The 24,625-nt window shown below is 39.2% G+C and overlaps 2 protein-coding genes across 2 annotated transcripts; one reads left to right on the plus strand and one right to left on the minus strand.

Annotated features, from left to right (window-relative positions):
- On the plus strand, nt 2,841–7,088 carry LOC18767229 (dihydrolipoyllysine-residue acetyltransferase component 5 of pyruvate dehydrogenase complex, chloroplastic). Its single transcript, XM_007200943.2, has 6 exons — nt 2,841–3,928; nt 4,444–4,635; nt 4,734–4,821; nt 6,178–6,248; nt 6,364–6,447; nt 6,527–7,088. Exons 1-6 carry the CDS (start codon nt 3,065–3,067, stop codon nt 6,629–6,631), a joined length of 1,404 nt encoding a protein of 467 aa, XP_007201005.1. The 5' UTR covers nt 2,841–3,064; the 3' UTR covers nt 6,632–7,088.
- On the minus strand, nt 7,217–10,862 carry LOC18767494 (probable leucine-rich repeat receptor-like protein kinase At2g33170). The gene is made up of 2 exons (XM_020569549.1): nt 7,930–10,862; nt 7,217–7,743 (listed from the first exon to the last, which is right to left on the minus strand). Exons 1-2 carry the CDS (start codon nt 10,481–10,483, stop codon nt 7,436–7,438), a joined length of 2,862 nt encoding a protein of 953 aa, XP_020425138.1. The 5' UTR covers nt 10,484–10,862; the 3' UTR covers nt 7,217–7,435.

Raw genomic sequence — 24,625 nt, forward strand, 5'->3', positions numbered from 1 at the left:
TGGCTCGCCTAATCCCTGAGGACATATACAAGTATTTGTAATTGGTTTTACTCTTCATTTTATCAATAAAATATTATCACTACTTCTCCAAAAAAAAAAAAAAGTTCAGGAGATGTTTGCTATTGTAAAACACTTATCTTTCACCGTAATAAATAAGAAAATAAAAGGAAGAAATGTTTTATATCATCATATGATAAATTCATCAACCTTTCTCCCTTTTTATTATGAGAAATTTGCATAAATATCACCTAAACTTTTTGTCTTGTGCACAATTATCACCTAGACTTTAAATTTTTACTATTAACCACATGAACTATGTAAACTATTCCAATTTACCATCTACGTTTAACTTCAGTAAGGGCATGTTTACTAAAGGGGAAGGGAATATAAGGAATGGGATTGATTCCTATTCCAAGGTACTCTTATGTTTACTAACAATTCGGAGTGGGCACGGTCTGGTTCTCACCTAAAATTGGAACAGGAATTGATATTATTTAATCGGTTTGGTTCAAGCAAATTTTTTAAAAAAACTGGTCGGTTCAGTTTTGATCGGTTTCGATTCGGTTCTGACAAGTTCCAATTTTGAACTGGATTATTATTTTATTACTTTTTAAAAATAAAATTACAATAAATAAGTTATTTTTTGGGTTTGAATATTAACAAATGATCCAATTCATACACTGAGAAATTTTTTGGAGTTGAACTTGGAAAAATATTAATTATAAAATTAAAAATATAGCATTGGATTTAAGAAAAATTGTAAAAAAAAATACAACCGGCTTGGTACGGTTTGGTGCGGTGTGAAATTGGAACCATAACCGATTGGAACCGATTGGATCTAGTTCTGGTCTGATTTGTTGACTTTTTTGGTCAACTAGTTTTTTTTCGATTTTTCTCATTCAGTCCGATTCGATGTTCCGGTTTTCCGGTCCCGATGCCCACCCCTACTAACAATCCAGGAATTAAAAAAGGTGTGGACCTCACATAAAATCAATTATCACATTACTCATATTGGGGGAATCAGATTACTGAAGAGGAACGCCAAAACTACCCTCATATTTTTACTACGAACACAAAAATATCCTTGTGTTTTGTGTGTGGTGTGCCTCTACGCTGGGATTGGGTTCATGCTCTCTCTCTCTCTCTCTCTCTCTCTCTCTCTGGGATTGCTCTAACCCAAACTCGCTTAACTTCAGAGTTCCCATGACTTCGAAGTCAGTGAGCTCCCAAAAAGCATCGTGATAGATAAAGGTGGTCATGTACATATAAGGCACATCACCCCCTCTCCGTTGATCGACATGGGATGTTACAATCCAACCCCTAGGGGCCCGACATCCTCATCGGCACACTCGCACCACATAGTAGCTCTGATACCATTCTATCACATCCCGAATCGGCTATGCCGTAGCACGATATTGTCCACTCGCACCTCACGAGCAACTTTCCAGTGGGTCACCCATCCTGGGATTGCTTTAGCCCAAACTCGCTTAACTTCGGAGTTCCCATGACTCCGAAGCCAGTGAGCTCCCAAAAGGCCTCGTGTTAGATAGAGGTGGGCATGTACATATAAGGCACATCACCCCCTTTCCGTTGGTCGATATGGGATGTTACAATCCACCTCCCTAGGGGCCCGACTTCCTCGTTGGCACACTCGCACCATATAACAGAGTGGCTTTGATACCATTCTATCACATCCCGGATCGGCTCCGCCGTAGCACGATATTGTCCACTCACACCTCACGAGCAACTTCCCAATTTGTCACCCAACCTTCCATGACTCCGAAGCTAGTGAGCTACCAAAAGGCCTCATGCTAGATGGAAGTGGGCATGTACACATAAGGCACATCACCCCCTCTTCGTTGGTCGATGTGGGATATTACAATCCACCCCCTAGGAGCCCGACATCCTCGTCGGCACACTTGCACCACAGGACAGAGTGGCTCCAATACCATTCTGTCACATCCCCCCTCTCCGTTGGTCGATATGGGATGTTACAATCCACCCCCTAGGGGCCCAACTTCCTCGTCGGCACACTCGCACCACACAACAGAGTGGCTTTGATACCATTCTATCACATCCCGGATCGGCTCCGCCATAGAACGATATTGTGCACTCGTACCTCACGAGCAACTTCTCAGTGGGTCACCCATTCTGGGATTACTCTAGCCCAAAATCGCTTAACTTCGGAGTTCCCATGACTCCGAAGTCAGTGAGCTCCCAAAAGGCCTCGTTCTAGATGGAGGTGAGCATGTACATATAAGGCACATCACCCTCTCTCCGTTGGTCGATGTAGGATGTTACAATTTTGTATAAGGGAATTTTGGTAATCAAATTGGTTTTGACGACTCCTGACAATGGTAAACGGCTTTAATGGAAATCAGTTTTATTTTCATTTCGATTCTTGACAGTTAGTAAACAACTTAATTAGAATGCATGACTATGATTCCCATTTAACGTGATTCCTGCTTAATCTGATTCCTGCTTACACCGCTTTCTAATTAGTAAACATGCCCTAAAATTTTTGTTAAGTCAAGTCACATGATGCACGCATATGAAATTTTTTTGAAAGGCAATTTTGTAAGTATGTAACTAACAAAACTTGTTTTAAAAAATAATTAATTAAAATAAAACAAACAAACCAACTTAATTATCGGACACCTCTTCAGCCCCATTTCAACACATTTCTCCTCCACTTAACAGAATCTTTAATGGAGTTAGGTGTAAATGGTAAATTATAATATTTTGCATAATTTAGGTAATTAATAGTAAAAATTAAAAGTCTACGTGGTAATTGTCCACAAAGTGAAAAGTTGAGGTAGTATTTATACAAATTTCCGAATTATTATTTAGAAGTTGACAAAAACGAAGCAGAACGAAGGCACCTCATCACATTCACCGGTGAAGTAGTTGGAACCTCCGCCATGGTTTCGATGTATACGAGAAAGACACTCAAATGACAAGTATGACATAAACCCACAAAACAACACCTCCCCATTAATTTGAAACCAAAGACCCTGTGAGCTTTTCTTCCTCTCTCTCTCTCTCTCACTGACAGCCTATACCAATGGCTCACCTTCTCAACACCTCCTTCCTCCCCAGCTCTCAAACCCTCCGCCGGAGCCATAGTTCCTCTGCGCCGGCTCTAATTTCCGGGCGCCGGAGCAGGCTTCAAGTCCAGGCCAAGATTCGCGAGATCTTCATGCCGGCGCTGAGCTCTACCATGACTGAGGGCAAGATCGTGTCTTGGGTCAAGTCCGAGGGCGACAAGCTCTCCAAGGGCGAGAGCGTCGTCGTCGTCGAGTCCGATAAGGCCGACATGGACGTCGAGACTTTCTACGACGGTTACTTGGCCTCAATTATGGTCGAGGAAGGCGGCATCGCCGCCGTCGGTTCAGCTATCGCGCTATTGGCTGAGACCGAAGAGGAGATCGCCGAGGCCAAGGCAAAGGCCAGTTCTTCGTCAGCAGCACCAACAGCGGCTCCAGCTGCAGCAACTCCAGAGCCGCAACCGGAGAAAATTCCGGATAATGTAGGTCCCGCGGTGGTCCCTAAGGCGGCGGCTGTGGCGGCGGTGTCTTCGACTCACCCGGCATCCGAGGGAGGAAAGAGAATCGTGGCATCGCCGTATGCGAAGAAGCTGGCAAGGGAGTTGAAGGTGGATTTGGGGGCAGTGGTGGGAACTGGGCCATTGGGGAGGATTGTGGCTAAGGATGTGGAAGCCTTTGCTGCTCAGGTGACGGAGGTCGCTCCTGAACCAAGCGTTCGGAAGTCGGCGGATGCTGAGGCGGGGATTGAGTTGGGGACGGTGGTGCCTTTTACAACAATGCAGGGGGCTGTGAGTAGGAACATGCTTGAGAGTCTCTCAGTGCCTACTTTCAGAGTGGGATACACTATCACCACTGATGCTCTGGATGCTCTGTACAAAAAGGTAACACTGGGTGAAATATAAACATTGCGCTTTCTCAAATAAAGATGCGGATTTCTAATTGGGATTTTGGTAGTTTAAAATTCAAATTCAGTGTTCATTACATTTGCATACTGCTTCATAAAGATTTCATGCTCTGCACTGAAAGTATGGGTTTGAGGTAATTTGGGTTCCAACATTTTCCATGGTTTGCTTGATTAAACTTGAGAGTCTTCTTGATAATTTGACATTTTCATGAAAGAGAGATTTCTTTTTCCACCATTTAAATGCAAACTATTGTAGTCCAAAGTATATGCTTGCTTCCTTACTAAGGTAGCATTTTTTTTACGAGAATGTGGCTTACTGTTTGAGTGTTCTGAATCAGGATTGTAGATTGATAAGTTAATTCTACCATGTCATTCTGTTCTGATCGAGAATGTGGCTTACTGTTTGAGCACTCTGAATCAGGATTGTAGATTGATAAATTAATGCTACCATGTCATTCTGTTCTGATGAGTGGATTTATAATTTACTTCTAGATCAAGTCAAAGGGAGTTACCATGACAGCATTGCTTGCGAAGGCGACGGCACTTGCGTTGGTTAAACATCCTGTTGTCAACTCTGGCTGTAGGGATGGTAAGAGCTTTACCTATAATAGCAGCATTAATATTGCAGTAGCAGTGGCAATCGATGGTGGGTTGATTACACCAGTGCTTCAGGATGCGGACAAGGTTTTTGCCTTTAAATGTTCCATGCTTTACAGTGTTGGTTTCTTTTGTTTTGGGAAGGTGTTTGGTGGTCCTGATGCTAGAAATATTTAATGGGTCAGGTTGACTTATATTCATTGTCAAGAAAGTGGAAGGAGTTAGTTGATAAGGCCAGGGCTAAGCAGCTGCAACCTCATGAATACAATACAGGTACTACTATTACTTGCATAAATGATAAATAATATGTTGAGCAAATAACACATGAGATTCTTAGGTATATTGTCCATTACATTGTCATGTTCTGTTTTAACAAAAACTGTGTTTTTCTGTTACTTGCAAAATGAAAGGCCTTTGCGTGTGAAAAGCTTTTAAAGCTTTTATGATATGCTTCAAAATGCATGATAATTTCTATCAAATTTATTACGTGGGAAGACAGTTGTTTACTGTCTCATTTGATGTAATTGATATGAAAGAAATTAATTTCACTTGGACAATAGAGAAATTTATATGCACTGATTTTCCATTTGATTTGAATTTTTTGGGTGTATTCTTACTGCATGATCCAAACAAGGATTAAGTTGCCAAGGTGTATTCTCATCCATTAAATCAACAGCACATCTGGAATTATATCCGGACTTAAGTCTGTAGGATGTCAATAATTTTCCCTTCCAGAACTTCTAATTATTTAGCTAAAGTATGATAAAGACTAACTAAATTTTATCCCTTATCGTGGTATGAAATTGAATATCACAGCTGAATAATGAGAACAAATTGAGCATTGTTCATGCAGTTATGTGTCTGTTTAACCCAAGAAACAATGCCCAGACATGGTAATTGCATATTAGCAGTCTCATGTTCTCCTTAACTTGTATAATTAGGTTGGCATATAGGTTCCTCCAGTTCTCAAATTAATACCCACCGGTTTCGTAAGTGGGTTCAATTTGATGCTCCAACTCAGTCTTGGCTCTCTGTGGTCTCAACTTTTGTTCGACTCCAAGATTGACAAAGTAGCTTTGGCTGCGATAGTAGAATTCTCCCTCATCTTTCTTTTTAATTCAGAGCATCAGTACAGCGAGGATGCACATTAGAGCAACAGTGTCTAAAGGTTTTCTCAGTGGTACAATTTTGCGTGGTTGCATTCTAAGGGTCTGACCCTTAAGTTTTAGTCTGCCTTATATTAGGCATGAAGAGAAATCCACTATGGTGGAGTACCTGAGGGCCTTCTGTGTCTTGTTTTGGGCAATTCAGGGCTTCTGCCATTCTTCTTCCTAATTTTACTTTTTTAAGTTTTGGTGTATGAACCTTAGTTGATGGCTTCTGGGATATAATGATCATTCAATCATATAGATTTTGGATCCATCACTACTGAACTTGTGGCAATTATAAAAGTTTTTATGCCACGTAGTTAAGGCAGTTAGAAATTTTACAAGATTACCTGTATGCCTACATGGTTACTATTCTATTATGCACTTATATGATCTTTTATACTTGTTTTATTGACGTTCAAACAAGTGGCCATACTTTCTATGTCTGATTCGGTAGAATAACTGTTTTCTGTTTTTGTAGGTACTTTCACTGTCTCTAATCTTGGGATGTTTGGTGTTGATCGGTTTGATGCTATTCTGCCACCTGGAACTGTAAGTGTCACTTTGTATGCTTTCCTCCTGCTTGATTATCTATTAGAGATTTAAGATGTATGTGTTCAATCGGTGGTTTTTAATATTTGAGTGTTTCTGGTTTCAATTTCCACAGGGAGCAATTATGGCTGTTGGAGCATCTCAGCCTACTGTTGTGGGTACTAAGGATGGTCGGATTGGTAGGAAGAACCAAATGCAGGTAACATATTCAAAAGTTTTACTTAATTTATTAAAGTCAACAAGAAAATCTAATTCTTGCAACATGCAATTATTTACAGGTAAATGTTACCGCTGATCATCGTATAATTTATGGTGCTGATCTTGCTTCATTCTTGCAAACCTTGGCAAAGATTATTGAGGACCCCAAAGATCTTACCTTCTAGTCTCTGACATGTCCTGGCACCAACGGATGTCTCTTGTCTGTCACATTGTCGGGGATTTTCCTCGATTTGATCCTGTCAGTCATATCTCTATGATTGTTAATTAGTTAGCTTTGGCGGGATACTTGGTCAATTTAATGAAGAATGGGAAAAGAATTTTGAATACAAATGCATATTGAGTTTTAGTTTTAGTTTGTCAAAGGTTGTCATGAATTCCGGCTGGCCGTTGTTTATTGTATCAGTCGTTTTGTTTTCGTTTCTTCTGTTGGCTATAGCATGAAAACCGGTTGTTGAGGGTTGTAACAGTATGTATGGGTCGATTGAATGAAATTTGCAGCCTAAGCATTTAACATCAAATGGATTGCTAGTCAAATCCATTTGCAAAGTACACTCATGAAGCGATTAGTTATAATTTCCTATTTATTTTTAATAAAATTTGCTCTAAGAGCTCTGCTGGAAATTAGTCGACTTGACTTCCGTCGGAATATTGCATTTGAAAATTGAACTTCCTTGCTAATTGCCTGACCAGCATAAATCCAACCGCTCAAAGCATTCATGGAGGAAATGCTGTTCAGGCAGGAACTTGAGTTTTGGTCTTCTAGTTGAAGCGGGGAAATTTATTTCAGTTCAGTAAATAATTTTTCTATATTTTACATACATTTTACTTCTGTAGTTGCACAAAAGCTTTTCACAACATCATGGCACTACTAATATTCTAGTAGTAGTAGGAACACACCAAAACTCGGGTTTCATCTTATGCATGAAACTGCTGTTTAATACTGACTTTCTCTCACGGCGCTTAAAACTTTATCTTGCATTCAGCAGCATCCTAAGAACACTCTTCATTCTCGGCCTTGCATCTGGTGATACATTAACACAAGCAAGGGCGATTTTCAGGACCGCAAGCATCTGGCTTCGGACGGCAGTTGATGTCCTGCTGATACTGTAATCAAGAAGGTGATCCCATTTTTCTTGCTGCAATGAGTTATTTACGACCCACTTGGCCAACTCAACCCCCTCACTAACTGCTGGTTTTCCGGTCAGCAATTCCAGCAGAATGACCCCGAAGCTATAGATGTTCCCGGCCATTGTTACCCGCATAGTGTATGCATACTCTGCCACCACAAAAAAAGAGAACATTTAGACACAATCACTGATTTTTACATCCACCAAATTACTGAAGTACAAGGCAATAAAGACTTTAACACATATCTAAGGAGAAAACAAAGCCAGTAAACTGAGAAGTCAGGAATGACAAACAATTTTATGTTACTGCAAGGTGAAGTCAGAGAATTGCTGACCTGGAGGAATGTAGCCAACAGAACCAGCAATAGTAGAAAGGCTTCCAGTGCTCTTTGAGGGATCAATCACCTTACAAAGCTCAGCTTCTCCAATCAGAGGCTCCTTGAGGGACTTCAGCAAAATGCTTCGGCTTGACAGGTCGAGGAGGAGTATTGGATGTGAGGTGCACCCATGAAGAAAAGCAAGACCTTGAGCTACTCCAACCGCAACACTGTATCTGCTTGCCCAGTCCATGTCATCACCTGAGCTACCGCGAAGAACATCAAAAAGGGTTCCTTTTGAAGCAAACTCATAGAACAGATACGCACTGTCAACAGTCAAAACATAGGCCAAAGGAGTCATGACATTGGAATTGCTTAGTTTCCCAAAGACCTCTAAATCATTTGCGAATCTATCATGGCTGCCCAATTGAAATATCTTGTCACTCCAGTTAAGCTTCTTGACAAAGTAGCTTGATCCAGACGGCATGATGGCTTTGTAGTAAGTTGAAAACCTAGTCTTCAGCACAATGTTTGACTGGTCAGAAACTGCTTCCATTGCTTTAGTGAAATCGATATTTGATCTGTGAATACCATTTGCAGTTAAGAGATTGCCTTGGAGGACCTCAGGAACAGGAAGATCTTCCCCTGATTGTGGTTGTTCATCGTTAACCCTGATTGTGGTTTGTCGTGATAGTGATATAGCAATGATGGTGATCCCTCCAACAGCAAAAGCAGCTGCTATAACTGCAAGAACAATTGTCAGTGCAATTGGTTTTCCTTTCTTTTTCGGTGACGTGCTTGGTGTCGTAGAGTTAGTCAAACCCTCATTTCCACTTGTGTTGACGATGACCCAAGAACTAAATTCTGGAATTTTTCCAGAGAGCTGATTGTTGGAAAGTATCAACTGCGTCAAGGCTCCCAACTGCCTAAAAAATGTGGGTATCTCACCTGAGAATCTGTTATTTGAGAGATCCAGAATTTCTAATCCCGTGAGCCTGGCAAGATTTTCCGGAATATGTCCTTCAAAAAGATTGCTGCTGAGATTCAAAGCAATCTGCAAAGTAGTTGGCATGCTTGGAATGTCACCACTCAAGTGATTTTGTCCAAGTTGGAGTTCCATCAGAGAAGTCATGGAACCAATATTTTTTGGTATCGAACCATTGAGATTGTTGCCTTGTAAATTCATGTTAATGAGATTCTTCAAGCTTGCAACCGAAGGTGGTATTGAACCATTCAGAGAATTCCAGCTGATATTTAGAATCGACAACTTCGACAATTGAGTAATTTGAATTGGGATTTCACCAGTAAAGTAGTTAAATTGAAGTTTCAAGACTTGAAGATGGCTAAGGTTACCCAACTCCACTGGCAAGGCCCCAGACAGCTGATTCTGAGCCAAATTCAACAGTGCCAAACTCTGGAAAGAACCCAATTCAGGAGGAATCCCTCCACTCAAGCTATTGTTTTCCATCTCCAAGTATGTCAACCTTTGGTCCATTGCAATTATTGCAGAAGGGATCGTCCCATTAAGTGAATTGCTTCCCAATCTCAATCTGACCAAGTTCCCAGATAGAGCTGTCGGTATCGGTCCGTTTAACCTATTATTAGACAAATCCACAGTCTGCAGATTCAATGGAGACAAAAGGTCCGATGGAATCGACCCACTTAAGGTATTATAGCTCAGGTCCAAATTTCTCAGATGTTTTGTAATTCCCGCAGGAATTGAACCATTGAATTTGTTAGAATTTGCAGCAAAACGGGTAAGGCTTCTGATATTGGAAAGGTTTTGTGGGATTTCGCCAGATAAATCATTGGACGACAGAATCAAAACGTCCAACTTGGAGAGCTCTCCAATTGCACTAGGAACAGACCCAGAAATATTATTTACACTAAAATCAATCAGAGTCAAACTGCGGTAGCCCACAATGTCAACAGGGATTATGCCATGAAACTTATTCATAGAAAGCTGAAGCTCCTTCAAGACCTTGGATTTTCCAAGACGGGTAGGAAGAGAGCCAGTGAAATGGTTCGAGCTAAGGTTCAAGCTTCTGAGCCCAACTAACCCATCTAACTCTAGATCAATGGCTCCACTCAACCTATTATGAGTTAAGTCTAAGACCTCCAACCCAGAAAAACCAACAAATGCAGGCAAAGAACCGTCCAAATTGTTATAGCTAAAATTGAGTCGCTTTAGCCCATCAAGTTTTCCACAATCTGAGAGAAACCCAGGTGGGATTTTGCTCAGACGATTGTCTGAAACATCAAGAATCTGCAAGGACTCAATCTGGCATACAAGGGACAGAAAATCTGAGGAAGATAGAGAAACCCCAGATAAGGAAATTTGGATAACAGATGAATTGGAAGGGGCCTTGCAGCTAACTCCTTTCCATAAACATGGGTTTGGCTCTTTGTTGATATCCCATGAAAAACTAGTGACATTTAGACTCTTGGAAAGATTGATCATAGTGGTTTTTTGGTTTGAGGATAGTTGAGAAAACACCATAGGGCAGAAAAACAAGGAGAAGAAGAAATAGAAATAGGAGAGAAGCGAGGTGGTGCTGCCATACCTGGTCATTTCAGCTGTGTGCCAAAGTAAAGACTGTCTTTGTCTTGCACTTCAATTTTCTATTACCAAAGAAGGCATGTGAGGTAGATTTTGTATATAATTTATGTGATTTCAGGGGGAGGAGGAGACAGAAGAAAGAAGGTGGCCAGAGAACATAGAATGAGAGTAGGGGGCTTAAAATATAGAGGATTTAAGGAAAAAGAGAATGACACAGAGATGTTTGTGTTAGTGTTGTGTGGTATTGGGGAAATGGAAATTTGTGGAAATGGGAAAGAGAAGAAAATGTTGGGAGTGGAGTTGACTTGACTGCTGGGTCTTAACAAAGACTAAGACTTCGAGACTAAGACAAAAAAATGAGTGGCCAGCGTGGAGCCCATGCTTGACTACTAAGCTTGTTCAAAAACGCGTAAAATGGAAAAGAACAAAAAAGAGAAAAAAGAACGAAGACTAGAAAATTGCGAACCCACCAGAGACAGGGGAGGGAGTTTATCTTTTTAATTTTTAATTTTTTGTGCAGTTTCCACTAAAAATCGTTTGTTTGTGGAAAATTTTTCAGTCTCATAAGACAAGTGCCCCCTTGAATGATTTGATCATGCCGTGAATGATCCGTTGGTCTTTGCTTGAACCGGGTTTGTTTGTGTGCACAAGAAAAAGACTGACCTCCATCTGCCGTTGTTTCCACGTTCAACAATACTAGGTGCCAATGAGTTTCCTTGCTGATTGTATTGGTTGTTTTTTTCCCACAAGTTTTCCAATGTCACACACACGCGTCGGTTAGGACAGTGTGCTCGTAGTTGTACTCTTATGTCGAAGTTTGAATTCTCTTCTTCATACGTTAGATTAGTTTAGAGTAATTTAGATTGTATTAAAGAAAAAACATTGTCTAATGTCCACATTGTGATTCTAACAAAATTCTCGGTCATAAAATCAAACCTCAACTTTTGACGTGAAAGAGAAAATGAACCTTTTTTTTGGGGTTTGATGTAAAAACTAGGGTGTCTTGGGTTATTGGTGCGGTAAGCAACCATAGAAATTGCAAGATATAATATCACTTGAGCCTGTCTAGTTGCAAGGGATCTTTTTTCCTTCACTAACAACTGAGTGCGCAATTCACTAGTGTAATATTATTTCTAATCTGTAAAGTCAATCATTTGACTAAGAATCACAATGGGAGATAATTCGTTTATAATTATTTTTTTATATATAAATGAATTAAATGGCTAAACAGTATTGTGGTTATATAATTTATAAATAAGAGCATTTATAATGATGCTCTTTATTTTTTAGCTAAAATTTAGCTAAAAATATAAGAAAGCTATTTTAGGAGCTCTCTAAAAAATTTCATGAAACAACTCGACTCAAATTCCACTTTGGAATCTGAGCCAAACCTTGTGCGTGTCCGACACCTGGCGAATACCGGGCACAAAAGACCAAACTGCCCATTCTAATTAAAAACCCAGTTTTCTAGCAGCTAGACTTCTGCCAAAAATTCGGTAGTATCTCCCCTATAAATAGAACATTTCCCAAAAGTTTTTCACCAGTAAAACAAGCATAAATATACATACATATAACCCAATTGCCAGCATGCACTAAATTATATCCAAGAAATCAACAGTATATCATTCTGGCCTCAGGCCTCACCCAATCAAATAAATCATTTTGCTAATAAAATTCATCTCAACTTTCATAATATCAATAATACATTAACAATCTCAAAGCCTCCAACTCGTGGCTGCACCTGTAGTATTAGGCTGCCTACGTACCCTTGCTAAGGGATCAGGGATCAAGTCACACGTAGTTCTTTCCTATACTCATGTCAGTCATATCCTGAATATAAATACGCCATACACTGAACTCCTTTTAGTATAGTTTAAGAATATACCAGAACTAAAATTCTCTTATCCTAGGCATACCCCCATTCCTACTCCATCAATCCTATCCTCGCAGGCCTCGGAGACACCACTTCTATCCAAGCCGCAACCTCGCTCGCAGGTCTCAGAGATACCACTTATATCCGAGCCACAATCCTCCCTTGCATATCAAAAAGTCCCTAAAGGTTCTAATATGCCTACGACACATGCCCTGTGAGTTTGGTCTCAATCGGACAGTCAGATTGATCACGATTGCACGATCAGACGGTTACTAAAAATCTAGCCCTAGGGTTGGCATTTTCGGAGTATCCGGAACTCCGATTTACAATCCGTCAAATCCTACACGGTCTTGGAATTATCTAGATCAACATATACGAGAATAACTACAATCCAAAGGTTCAAATGTATCGAACCCGGAAATTGCACAATATGCGAGATCCGTTCGGGGTTCAAACATTATCTGAATTGAGATTCCCAAAATCCTACGTGCTCATGAGGACTAAGGGATCATTCTAGGACTGAAAGTGGTCCCCACCCTGTTGCCCACGCGCCGCCACACGCGCTGGCAGAGCGTGGGTGGCTTGATCATTTTTGATGACCGGAAAACTTTGAAATTGTAAGCCTAGCTTTCTACCCTAGGTTGATAACATGATTTGGAGCCACTTTTTTCTTGGACCTACCCCAAAAACTAGCCGGAAGTGGCCAAAATTTCAACCCGAAATCCGGCCAAAACCTAATTCCAAAATCGATTTCCTAGACTCAAAATTAACCAATTCCTATCCAACAGGCAGTTGAAGCACGAGGAGAGGAAGAAGTTTGGTACCTGGATCGACTGAATTCGTTGCCAGAATCGCCGAAATATGCGGCTGAAATTTTCAAGAAATTAGACTCTAGTCCAAGCTCCAGCGCCGGAATTAATGGCCATCGAGGCCAGACTCCGGCCCAGACGTTGTTGCCAGACTCCAGCCGTCAATTCCCGACCGGTCTCTCGGCTTGGCGTCCCCGGATAGCGACGATCTCCTCCCAAACCGCCGCCCCCATCCTGTACGTAGAGAAGAATTGGGGAGAGAGAGAGAGAGAGAGAGAGAGAGAGAGAGAGAAATCTGGTTTTTAATACCAATTTCACAAAATTACTATTTTGCCCCTCTATGAAATTTGACCGTATCTCCCTCGTTACAACTCGGATTTGAGCCCACTACGTGTCTACGGACTCAACTCGATGTGCTCTACGCAACGATACAATTGAAATTCCCAAATTCCTTCCCGGTCAAAAAGTCAACTTTAAACCCGATAAAATATTCCGGGGGTATTCTAGTCTTTTCCTTGAATAAAATAGTAATTAAGAATTAATTAAGGATCGGGTTGTTATATTTCAACTCCAATCATACTCCCTAATTTGGAGAGTCATAAATGCTATAACTCTTTTTTGATTGGTCAATCTCTATTAAAAAATAAAATAAAAAATATTTACCATTAAATAAAAGTTTGAAATACTCATTAAATAAAGCAGCATTAAATTATAGGGAGCCACTAGGAGTCCTTTCTCTCTCTTTAGATTTAGGAGCTCTTAGAAGACTCCATATTTTAAGAGGTGGATAAGGAGCATGGTTGGAGTTGCATTTTTATGATTCTTCTCTAAAATTTGTCTAAGGAGGTGGTTTAGAGAGTCCATTGTGGATGCTCTAAGGTTCATGGGTAGAAGTGAAGAATAACACTAATATATGATCAATTTGACCACCAAAAAAAAAAAAAAACTAATATAAGATCCCAAAGAATGTGAAGACTTCCATAGTCAAAAGGGATATTGTTAAATTTCAGAGAGACGGACCGGCAACTCATTATTAGCAACACTGATATTAACCCCTCAACTTAATCACCTACAAAACCCAATAAATACAAGGTGTATTTTATTAGTCAAAGTTCCAATATGAGACAAGTGCGAGTGCTCAAAATGCAGGAGTTCACCGAAGAAGATATGCTGGCATAGTTTTTTTTGCATAAATCTATGATATACGTGTCAAATAAGAGATTCTACGTTACAACAATACAGTTAATCCTTAGACTCGAAATATTATGTATGCCTTATGTGTATGCTATAGTAGCCTATGAATGCAATAAACTCTCTTAGCATGGAGTGAATATTTTGATTATTTGGTGTGATGAGTGACATATGGAGGCACATGAGTGATCAATGGAGAATCAATTTATGTATATGAAAATGTCGTAAATGGCCCTTAGTGTGTTCGCTACAACTGTTGTCTTAGGAAAAAGTTCATCTTCTTCAAATGAAAAATTGATTTTCGAACAAGAAGAATCTTGCGTGATGATCTAAATCACAAATGTTGTTTATCTAAGATCTTCTTAGACTTAGCTATATATTTTATCTCAATTGATATCATCAATCTCTAGTCTAAGCTTGATGAAGTTGATGTGAGCTTTGCATCCAGCTGAAAATATGCATTTCTATGGAATTAGTAGTCAAACAAAGTAGGTTAAATATTCAACTATGTATTCGTCCCTAATATAGAGGTATTTATGAGGAAGTACAACCCTAAATAAAATAATAAATAAATCTAAATTACAATAGAAAATACATCTAAATTACAATAAGAAATAAATCTCAATTACAATAGGACTAGACAAATAATAAATTATCAAAAATCCTAACATAGTAAATGTGACACCCCACCCAATTTTAAGCGTTTATTTAATTGTGAAATTACAATTTTGCCCTTGGGGCAAGGCCACGGTAGTCACTTTTCGATTCTGTAAGGATTTTTTGGAATTGGATGGCACCATTGCGTAGAACTCGTCGATACGAGTTCGTAGACACGTAGTGGGCCCAAATTGGAGTTTTAACGAAGAAGTTACGGTCAACAAAAATGCAGTGGCACAATTGTAAATTTTTCAAAGGCAGAATTTAAAAAACCCAGCTCAGTCTCTCTCGCGTCTCTCTCCTCTCTCCTCTCCGTACATAGCAGCCAGCAACTTTGACTGGCAAGATCTCTGTCGTCTGGCCAATGTTGGTTCACAAAACCACCACCAAAAGGACCGGCTTGGCCCCATCTTCATGTTTCTCCCCTTCTTAGATGAGCCCAACCACTCCTTTGCCGGCGGTAGCTCGAAAAGGCCGGTTTTCCCTTGATTTTTCAGACGTCGTTTTCGGCGGCTCTGGTGACAAAAATTTTCGATCCAGTTATGCTTTCTCACTCTCTCAACGAGCTATAGCTATCTATCTAGGTGGTTTGGGTCAATTTTGGGTTTTTGAAGCTCAATCTAGAACCTAAGTTTTAACCAATTTTTGACTTGATTTTTCAGCAAGCTCTAGCCACTTTTTGGACGTGGCCCAAGACCAAAAGTTGCTTCCCTAGTTGTCACGAACACGTAGCTAAGGCAAGATAATGAATATAAATAATACATACTTACAAGACAATATAAGAATTATGGCTTAAGATTTGTATAAATTATATAAGTATATAATATAATAATATAAAATATAAAACTTAGTCGGTACAATCACTTTAATAGCATATTTATATATACTATAATATATATTTATATACCTCATAAAAAATATATATATATTCTAAACGGGGAGGGTTCGGGTTGGGGATTAAAATATCATCTCCGCCCCTCCCCAAACATTATACCTAAAAAATTCTCTGTACCCATCCACATACCCCTTTTTTGTCCTTCATACCCAACCCATTAGACTCGAGTCCCCGCAAAGACCCTTACCCGTGGGAAAAATTGCCATCCCTAGTTACCAAGCTTTGCACGTTAATAGAAGCATGAGTTGCTACTCTTCCATTTTCCTATGAACTCTCCCTTATCAAGACCATATGAAGCAGGAGGTGTCTAAAGGGACAAAGAATTAAGGTACTTACTAGATACGAAATGAGTTTCATCAATTGTAAAGTAATTAGACTATTTTTCACTTGTATAAAACGCAAAGGACCCACTAGTGTAGTGGTTTGGAGTATTTACTCCTTTAGGGAAGGTCCTGGGTTCGAGTCCTAACATCCGTGTTATGTGTGTGAGTTTAATATGCCATCGCCCCTTTCAAAAGAAAATGTCCTAAAAAAAAAAAAAAAAAAAGAGAGAGACTAGTTTCCACTTGTATAAAACAGAAGATTAGTGTTTGAGAGACCACATTATTATAACTCATTGGACTCGGTTGTATACATCACTCACCACACATGTGCGGCTATTTTATCATTAATTTAAGGTTTTTTACTTCACCATATAACTCAACATTCCACAATGCCCCAGTCTTCAACTGGTAAATGATATAATTTTCTCTTCCAAAAGAATTATTAAGAGACCGGTATTAATAAATTACAGTCCTGATCTCTTGGACCACATGAGTCCAAGAGATTGTGGTCACTCACCATTAGATTTTAATCTAATGGTTCAAAAAAGTTTCTTAAAAGGAGTTCAAGATTGAGTGAACTGTTGAATTTACATCCAACGGTGAGTGACCACAAATCTCTTGGACTCCTGTGGTCCAAGAGATCGGGACTGTAATAAATTAATATATATCAAAATTAAAATAAATAAATTTTCTTCTCATGGGAGTAAAATACTTGTTCAATGGAAGTCATTTTTACTCTTCATTTTTATGTAGGCTATAGCAGTAAAAGTTTTTATTTTTATTTTTTATATTTTATTTAAACTTTTGAACGTTGAAAGTATAGCAGGTTTGACAAAGGAGACGTTAGCCGGTCAGTAAAACGGCTGTGTGCATGCATGGTTGCCATCCTCGCAAGCTGAAAAGGCCAAAAACTTACGCCACACACTTCCACTACATAGAGGTCGTCATCAGGGTCGGTTTTGAGATTTTGACGGCCTTGTGCAAAACTTTAACTGGAGCCCTCACATAATCTAATATGAAAATACTAAAAAAATTGCCATTACTTAATGTCATAAAATAATTTTTTTATAACTAAAATTCATCATCAATTAGTATGTAATAACAATAACAAATCAAATTCATAAATTTTTTAATATTTTCATTTGATAAATTTATAAATGTTTGGTTAAAAAAAAATAAGAGTTCAAGTGAAAGAAGAAGGTATGAATTTTTGTTTTGGTTTTGTTTTAAGTGGAAGAAAGTATTTTTTTTTTTTTTAAGGAGAAATCATATGGATGTGATATATACAAGGATATGCACTAGAAACCATTTCCACCAAATACACTTTTGTGTCAATGTGTTGCACGCTTGAGTATATATAAAGTTTTTATAATATTAATATATATAATATAAAGTATAAAAAAAAAATTCGAGGCCCTCAAAAATTGGGGGCCTTGTGCAGTGGCGCCACTTGCCCCATGTCAAGGCCGCCCCTGGTCGTCACTCAGGCAGGCCTACTCTCTCTCTCTCTCTCTCTCTCTCTCTCTCTCTCTCTCTCTCTCTCTCTCTCTCTCTCTCTCTCTCTCTCTCTCTCTCTCTCTCTCTCTCTCTCTCTCTCTCTCTCTCCAAGAAGGGCTCAACTTTCTCACTTCGATAAGGTCCAAAAAAATACTTCACAAAAAGGCCCAAGGACGAAAGCCATCAAGGGCCACACTAGACATAAAGCCCAGTGCAAACATTAAGCTCAGCTCACTCCAAACATAAGTTCACCCAAAGCCCACAACTCAAACTTGGTTTTTGCCAAACCCAAATTAAATTGCTCAAATTAGTTAGTTTTGACCTAGTGGTGGAGCCATAGAGGCGCAAGGAAGTGTAGTTGCACCTTCTTTTGTTTGAAAATCCCTTAAAGAGGCCATAATCTACCCATTTGCTGGTCAAGGCCTGAAGGCGTGATCGAGGCATTTCTCTCTCCCACAATTGCACTGCTACTTAGAGCACTTCCACCAGTTGACTCTTGCCATGGCAAGATTAGCCCTAGGGCAGGCACTATTCACGTGAATAGTGGCTGCCCTAGCCCCCTCCAGTAAAATGTGTTTCCAGCAGTTGGGGCTTGCCATGGCAATTACTATTCATTTTTTTGTTTTTTTCACAATTTTGTTTACTTAAACAATTAATTTGGATAATATTTTCGGATAAGATTTTTGGGTTCCTACGTGTCAATACTATTCATATCGGATAAGATTTTCGGTTTCAAATTTCAGATAAATTTCAAATTTCAGATACATTTCAAAATTCAAATTTCAGATAAATTCAAAATGTCAAATTTCAGATACATTTCGGAATTCAAATTTCAGATAAATTTGAAATTTCATTTGAATTTCAAATTTCAGATAAGATTTTCACCCTCTAAGATTGCGCCGCGTGTCATATCTATCTGTGTACATTTTTCTATAAAATCAGAGGTTCAGCTCATACCTCCCACACCAGTTCTTCTCTACATTTCCATTTGTCAAATTTTAGATTTCATTCTCCATTCTCAATGGCAGACATGGAAGAGGTTTTGGAGAGGCAAGAGCGAGAAACTAGAGAAAGAATGCGTAGACGAGCTGCAAGCAAAAGGGCGCAGAGAGAACTAGATGAGCAACTTGGCATAGCAGTTGCTTTGCTGGAGGAAGAAAAGCAGGCTCGCCGTGGTTCACGAGAAGGCCGTCGCCCAAATGTGGACAGACATAGACATTCCCGGGGTAAGAATCTTATGGAAGATTATTTTATCCCACAATCTCTGTACTCTGATGTTCATTTTCGAGGGAGATATAGAATGCAACCCCATTTGTTCAATAAAATCATGCATGATATTTGCAATTATGATGAATATTTTGTTCAAAAGAGAAATTGTGCTGGAAATTTGGGACTTCTTCCAGAGCAGAAATTCACAGCTGTGATACGAATGTTGGCGTATGGGTCATCTGCTGATCAGGTGGATGAGATTGCTCGGATGGGGAAGTCCACTATTTTGGAGAGCTTGGTGCGATTTTGTGATGCAGTGGAAACTCTGTACACCAGAGACTACCTCCGCAAACCTACGCCCAGGGACCTGCAAAGGCTTCTCCAAAAAGCTGAGTCTCGAGGATTCCCTGGCATGATTGGTAGTATTGACTGCATGCACTGGCAGTGGAAAAATTGTCCAACTGCTTGGCAAGGGGACTACGGAAATAGAAAAGGGCAGAAAAGTATCATCCTGGAAGCAGTTGCTGGTTTTGATACATGGGTTTGGCACGCCTTCTTCGGAGTTGCCGGATCTCAAAACGATTTGAATGTCCTAGGTCAATCCCCGGTGTTCAATGATGTTTTGAGAGGTGAAGCCCCAAATATCACATATGAAATTAACAATACCATCTACCAGACCGGGTATTATCTAGCTGATGGCATATACCCGAGGTGGACAACATTTGTGAAAACAATTCCACATCCCCGATCCCATAAGGAAAAATTTTTTGCTTGCTATCAAGAGGGGTACAGAAAAGATGTTGAGAGGTGCTTTGGTATCCTTCAAGCTCGGTGGGCTATTATCAGGGGCGCGGCACGTCTATTTGACGAGGAGGTGCTTAGGAGTATAATGATGACTTGTATCATCCTCCATAACATGATTGTGGAAGATGAATATGATTACGATGCTGATGACGTGTATGAACCAAATCCCATGGACACGGCCCTAACACGAATTTATGAAAAACCAGTGGGGCCAAATGGAGAAGCAGTGCAGCATGAACCGTTGGTTAGAGACGGTAGTTTCATGCCTCGTATGATTGATCGCTACACGGAGATGCAATCGTCGTATATTCATGAACACCGTCAAGTTGACTTGATGGAGCATTTATGGGCGGTGAAAGGCAATGAAGGAAATGAAGGTGAATAAAGTGAAGTGAAGAAGTTGTTTTTATTTTATTATGTTTATGTTTTATGCTTTGGTTGTGGGTTGTTTATTTTTTATGCTTTGGTTGTGGGTTGTTTATGTTTTATGCTTTGGTTGTGGGTTGTTTATTTTTTATGCTTTGGTTGTGGTTTGTTTTTTATGTATGGAATGTTTTGAATAAAAAGGATTTTTGTTGAATATTTTCTTTATTGACTAAAAGAAAAGCAATACAACTAATAATAAAATAAAATACATGAATTAAACAAAACAAAAAATACAATGAAATGAAAGGTACATGAATTAAAGAAAACAAAAAATACAATGAAATCAAAGGTACATGAATTAAAGAAAACAAAAAATACAATGAAATCAAAGCCAAGTAAACTAAGACATGAAAGGCAAACAAACTAGTTTAATGGTTTCCATCATTTAACCAATCCGTGTTGCTAGGTCCATCGTCACGAAAAAGTCTTCGTCTCATAATATCCCTTTGTTCTAGCTTCCAATATTGTTTTGTTTCAGGGGACATATGGCTTGTATCCATGGCCATGGTTTCCCGATCTTTTTTTTCAATGTTTTGTTCGCGTACATACTCCCTTTCTTTGCGCACATACTCCCTTTCTTTTGCATATTCTACTTGAATAGCCATATCATGCTCTTGTTGTTTCAAGTCCATTTCAATTCTCATGGCTTGGTGCTTTGAAAGTTCCTCCAAAAATTGAGATGCATTCTTGCTAGAATTACTCCCTCTCTTCGCCTTCGCCGCCTTCCTCCCAATAGGTCTTGGCTCATTTTCAATTGGTGAGTCTAGATTCATCGGGGAATCCATAGGTGAATCCGATGCCGGAGTCTCACGAAGTGGAGTCTCGTTCAAGACTACCGTCGGACCGGTTGGAATAATTTGGAATCTCTTACAAGTCTTCACCACCTCCCAACAATGGGTATGGATGAAACTTTTTTTCCCTTGGCCAGTAGCACCAAACCACATTTGTGCTTGTATAATCTATAAAAAAAAATGAAATGGAAATGCAAGAGAATTTTTAAAATATTGGCAATGCAACATGTAAAAAAAAAAACTAATGGAAATTAAAGAATTAATAAAAAAATGCAACATGTATTAAAAAAAAATAGAGACATATTAACAAAATATATAAATTGCAAGAAACATTTAAATAAAAATTAATATGACATAGAAATTAATAGAAGAAAAATGACAAATAATTTACCTCATTGCTAAGATTTTCTCCGCTTCGTTGGTTGTCAATTGCTTTTGCTAAAGCATTTCTCCATTTCCCCAACTCTTTATTAAGAACTTTCCACCTACTGGATAATGCCATTTCCGTACGTGTAGAACCAATTGCCCTTTCACAAAATGCTTGATGAATTTTTTTCCACATATGAGAAAATTTAATCTCATTGCCCGTTACTGGACAATGACTAATTTGGACCCAAGCCTCACACAAGCTAACATCTTCCATCATGCTCCATGCCCCTCCATTTTCATTAGAAGAACCCATAATATGCTAGAAAAAAATTACAACTTGAAAGTGAAAAAATATTGAATAGAAAGTGAATAAATTTTGAGGAGAAAGTTAACAATAGTAGAAGGAGAAGAAAATATATGAGGATTTGGTGTTAAAAGTGAAGAGTATTGGTTGGTATTTATACACAAAAAATTCTGTAATTTTTGTGTATTTTTTTAAAAAAAATTCGATTTTTTTTCAATTTTTTTTGGCAGAAAAATTGGCTGCCGTTGGATTGAAGAAAAAATTCCAATCGGAGCGACCAGAGGCCGCCACGTGTCAAAGAGCCGTTGGCGGCACTGTAGCGCTGATGTGAAATTTTTTTACGTTGGCGGCGTGCAATGCACGCGCCAACGGTAAAAAAAAATTCAAAATTTCAGGGCTGACGCCATGCTGGCGTCAGCTATTTTGTCCTGGACTTCGGGCGCGACTTCGGGCCGATTTCGCCTTCGGGCCTGCCCGTTTTGCTGGGGCCCACGCTCGCCCGGGCTGGACTTTTGCTGCTGGAATCGATTTTTTGCCCAAACCCCCCCCAGCCCGAGTGTTTCCAGCCCTGCTGGAAATGCTCTTAGGGCTGGGATCTCAACTTCTTTGTGTTTTCTAGAAATTTATTCTATGTGCTCTTCAAGTATGGGGGGTGGGAAAGAAGATGAATTTGGGAGAGAGGGAGAGAGGTGAGTGGACGGAAGATAGAAAGCTAATTAATAAAGGGAGATGATTTTCCCACTCCCATTTTCTCCACTTACATTCCATTTTGCTTTTTAATACTTTTTAATCAATTTTGTTCTTTTTTGTTCTTTCTCTTTCTTCTTTTACCTTTACTCTACAATTCCCTTTAATAAGAAGACATGTACAATCATTTACTAATATTATGAAAAAATAAAAATTAGAGACTTATACATACCTTGCTCTCTGCATATCTAAGTTCCTAATGACAGTTTGGTTAGTAGCATTCTTTGGTTCTTCTACCTATAAACATGTTAGCCCAAAAAATTTATTATCTATTAACTACAACAAAGATAAATAGTACTCACATACTTAGTTTTAAAAAAACAAAGAATTTAGTGAAGATACTTACATTTCTATCCATTTCCAAAAAAAATTGTTGTTTTTTGTTTTATTTGAGGTTAACTTTTCTTAATTTCAGTTATCAAAACCTTAATGTATGTTAAGGGTAGAATTGGAAAGAAAGAGGAAAAAAAAATTAAAAAGAATTAAAAAGCAAAAGGGAGTGTAAGTGGAAAAAAAAAGGAGTGAGAAAATCAGCTCCCTTAATAAATATAAAATTAGGTGATTGGAGGGGAGAGAGAACTAATTAATAAATATAAAATTATTAATTTGAGTTGTGTGCTGTTAGGTTTGTTTAATTTTTTAATGGCTTAACTACTACAATGCACCCTAAAACATTGGTCAATTCTTACTTTACCCCCTTAAAGGTAAAGTGACCCACTTTGCCCCCTTGACCAAAGTTTGATGTTCCACATTGCCCCTACCGTTAACTTCATCCAAAAGTCCATTAAGTTTGATGACGTGGCAGGGGTATTTTAGTAATTTTGTGCACCTAGGTATTGAGGCCCAAAAAAGTCACAGAAAGCCCAAAGACATTCAAAGCCCAATATAACATATAATGTTGGTCATGCGTTAATTCAAGCTGTATTTTAGGAATTAATTTATTAAATAAATATATAAATAGTCATGCCATGCCAAATCAAGAATACATTTTTCCTATGCCAATCACCTACCAAGCTCACATGAACCCAAGTCATGTGGTTTACAGGGCTTACACGAGGGATTATGGTGTGGAAGGTTACGGAGGTCCACAAGGCCCACGGAAGCTCTTGGATAATGAAGACTTTGGGCTGGCTACTTGGGAGCACCAAAGTCCAAGCCTATTACTTAGAGTTCTCCAATGTGGGTGAGCAAATGAGATATTTTTCAAGCACTTCCTTTTACCCATAGGAAATAGTCATTTTCCAAATGCCTAGCTTTACCCGTTGGAAACAAGCCTTTTTAGCACTCCTTATTACCTGCTGGAAACAAGCCGTTTCCAGCACTTCCTTTTACCCATAGGAAATAATCAATTTATGGTACCTAGCTGCACCTGCTGAAAAATAGCATGCCCTAGTGCTCCCTTTTAACCATTGAAAATAAGTTGGTTCCAGCACCTTCATTTACCTATTGGAAATAAAGGAAAACCCTCACATTCTATAAATTGGGAGGCATTTCTCAGCCAAAACCAGCCTCTTGGTTGTTGCAAGCTTCTCAACAACCATGAGAACTCACCTTTCTTCAGCTGCTGCAAGCATCCCAGTAGCCACCAACCCTTATAAAGCATCACCTAGCTCCAAGCTTTAAACACCACAGCCTTCAAGCCTCAAGCTTTTCCTTCCATCCTCCTTCTGTTGAAACTCTTGAACCCCCATAGCCATAGCCACACACAACAAATTATCAACACCAAACTCAAACATATCCAACACCAAGTCAAGCACATGCATTCTCATTTGCTAAACTTGTGGGGCTTTAGCTCCCACACTCCAAGCTCTCATGCCAAGCTCATATAATCTCATATCAACATCAGCAAGTCATCTTCAACTCTTCGTCGAGCTGCCGGAAACATCAACACAAAACACGCAGCCGCTGGAAGAAGAACAAAGTACTCCCCTAGGACTTGTTTTTCCCTCGGGATACTTTGGGCCTAGTTCTCGCTAACTCAGACAAAGGGGCAACGAAGTCTTCATTCATCACTATATGGCGATCTAAGAATCAACAAAGCCCGGATGAGCCTTCAGACGAAAACGACCCCAACACTAGGTTTTCTAATTCCTTTAAAAAAATTAAAATACAAACATAAAATTGAAAAAAAAAAATAGGTTTTAGAAAAAGAAAACAAACCCTACCCATCCCTTCTCCCCTAATCGCACCAAATCCACCTCCTCTTTCTCTGTCCCTGTAAGACCCACCAAAAACCTATCTCTTCACCACACCCCCCCC

Source organism: Prunus persica, chromosome G8, assembly GCF_000346465.2.
Source record: "Prunus persica cultivar Lovell chromosome G8, Prunus_persica_NCBIv2, whole genome shotgun sequence".
Classification (NCBI taxonomy): domain Eukaryota; kingdom Viridiplantae; phylum Streptophyta; class Magnoliopsida; order Rosales; family Rosaceae; genus Prunus; species Prunus persica.

Coding starts and splice junctions, on each gene's coding strand:
- LOC18767229 (XM_007200943.2), top strand. CDS start 3,065: ATGGCTCACCTTCTCAACACCTCCTTCCTCCCCAGCTCTCAAACCCTC. Junction 4,822..6,177: donor ACCTCATGAATACAATACAG/GTACTACTATTA, acceptor CTGTTTTTGTAG/GTACTTTCACTGTCTCTAAT. Junction 6,249..6,363: donor CTATTCTGCCACCTGGAACT/GTAAGTGTCACT, acceptor CAATTTCCACAG/GGAGCAATTATGGCTGTTGG.
- LOC18767494 (XM_020569549.1), bottom strand. CDS start 10,483: ATGACCAGGTATGGCAGCACCACCTCGCTTCTCTCCTATTTCTATTTC. Junction 7,744..7,929: donor TGTTGGCTACATTCCTCCAG/GTCAGCAATTCT, acceptor TTGTGGTGGCAG/AGTATGCATACACTATGCGG.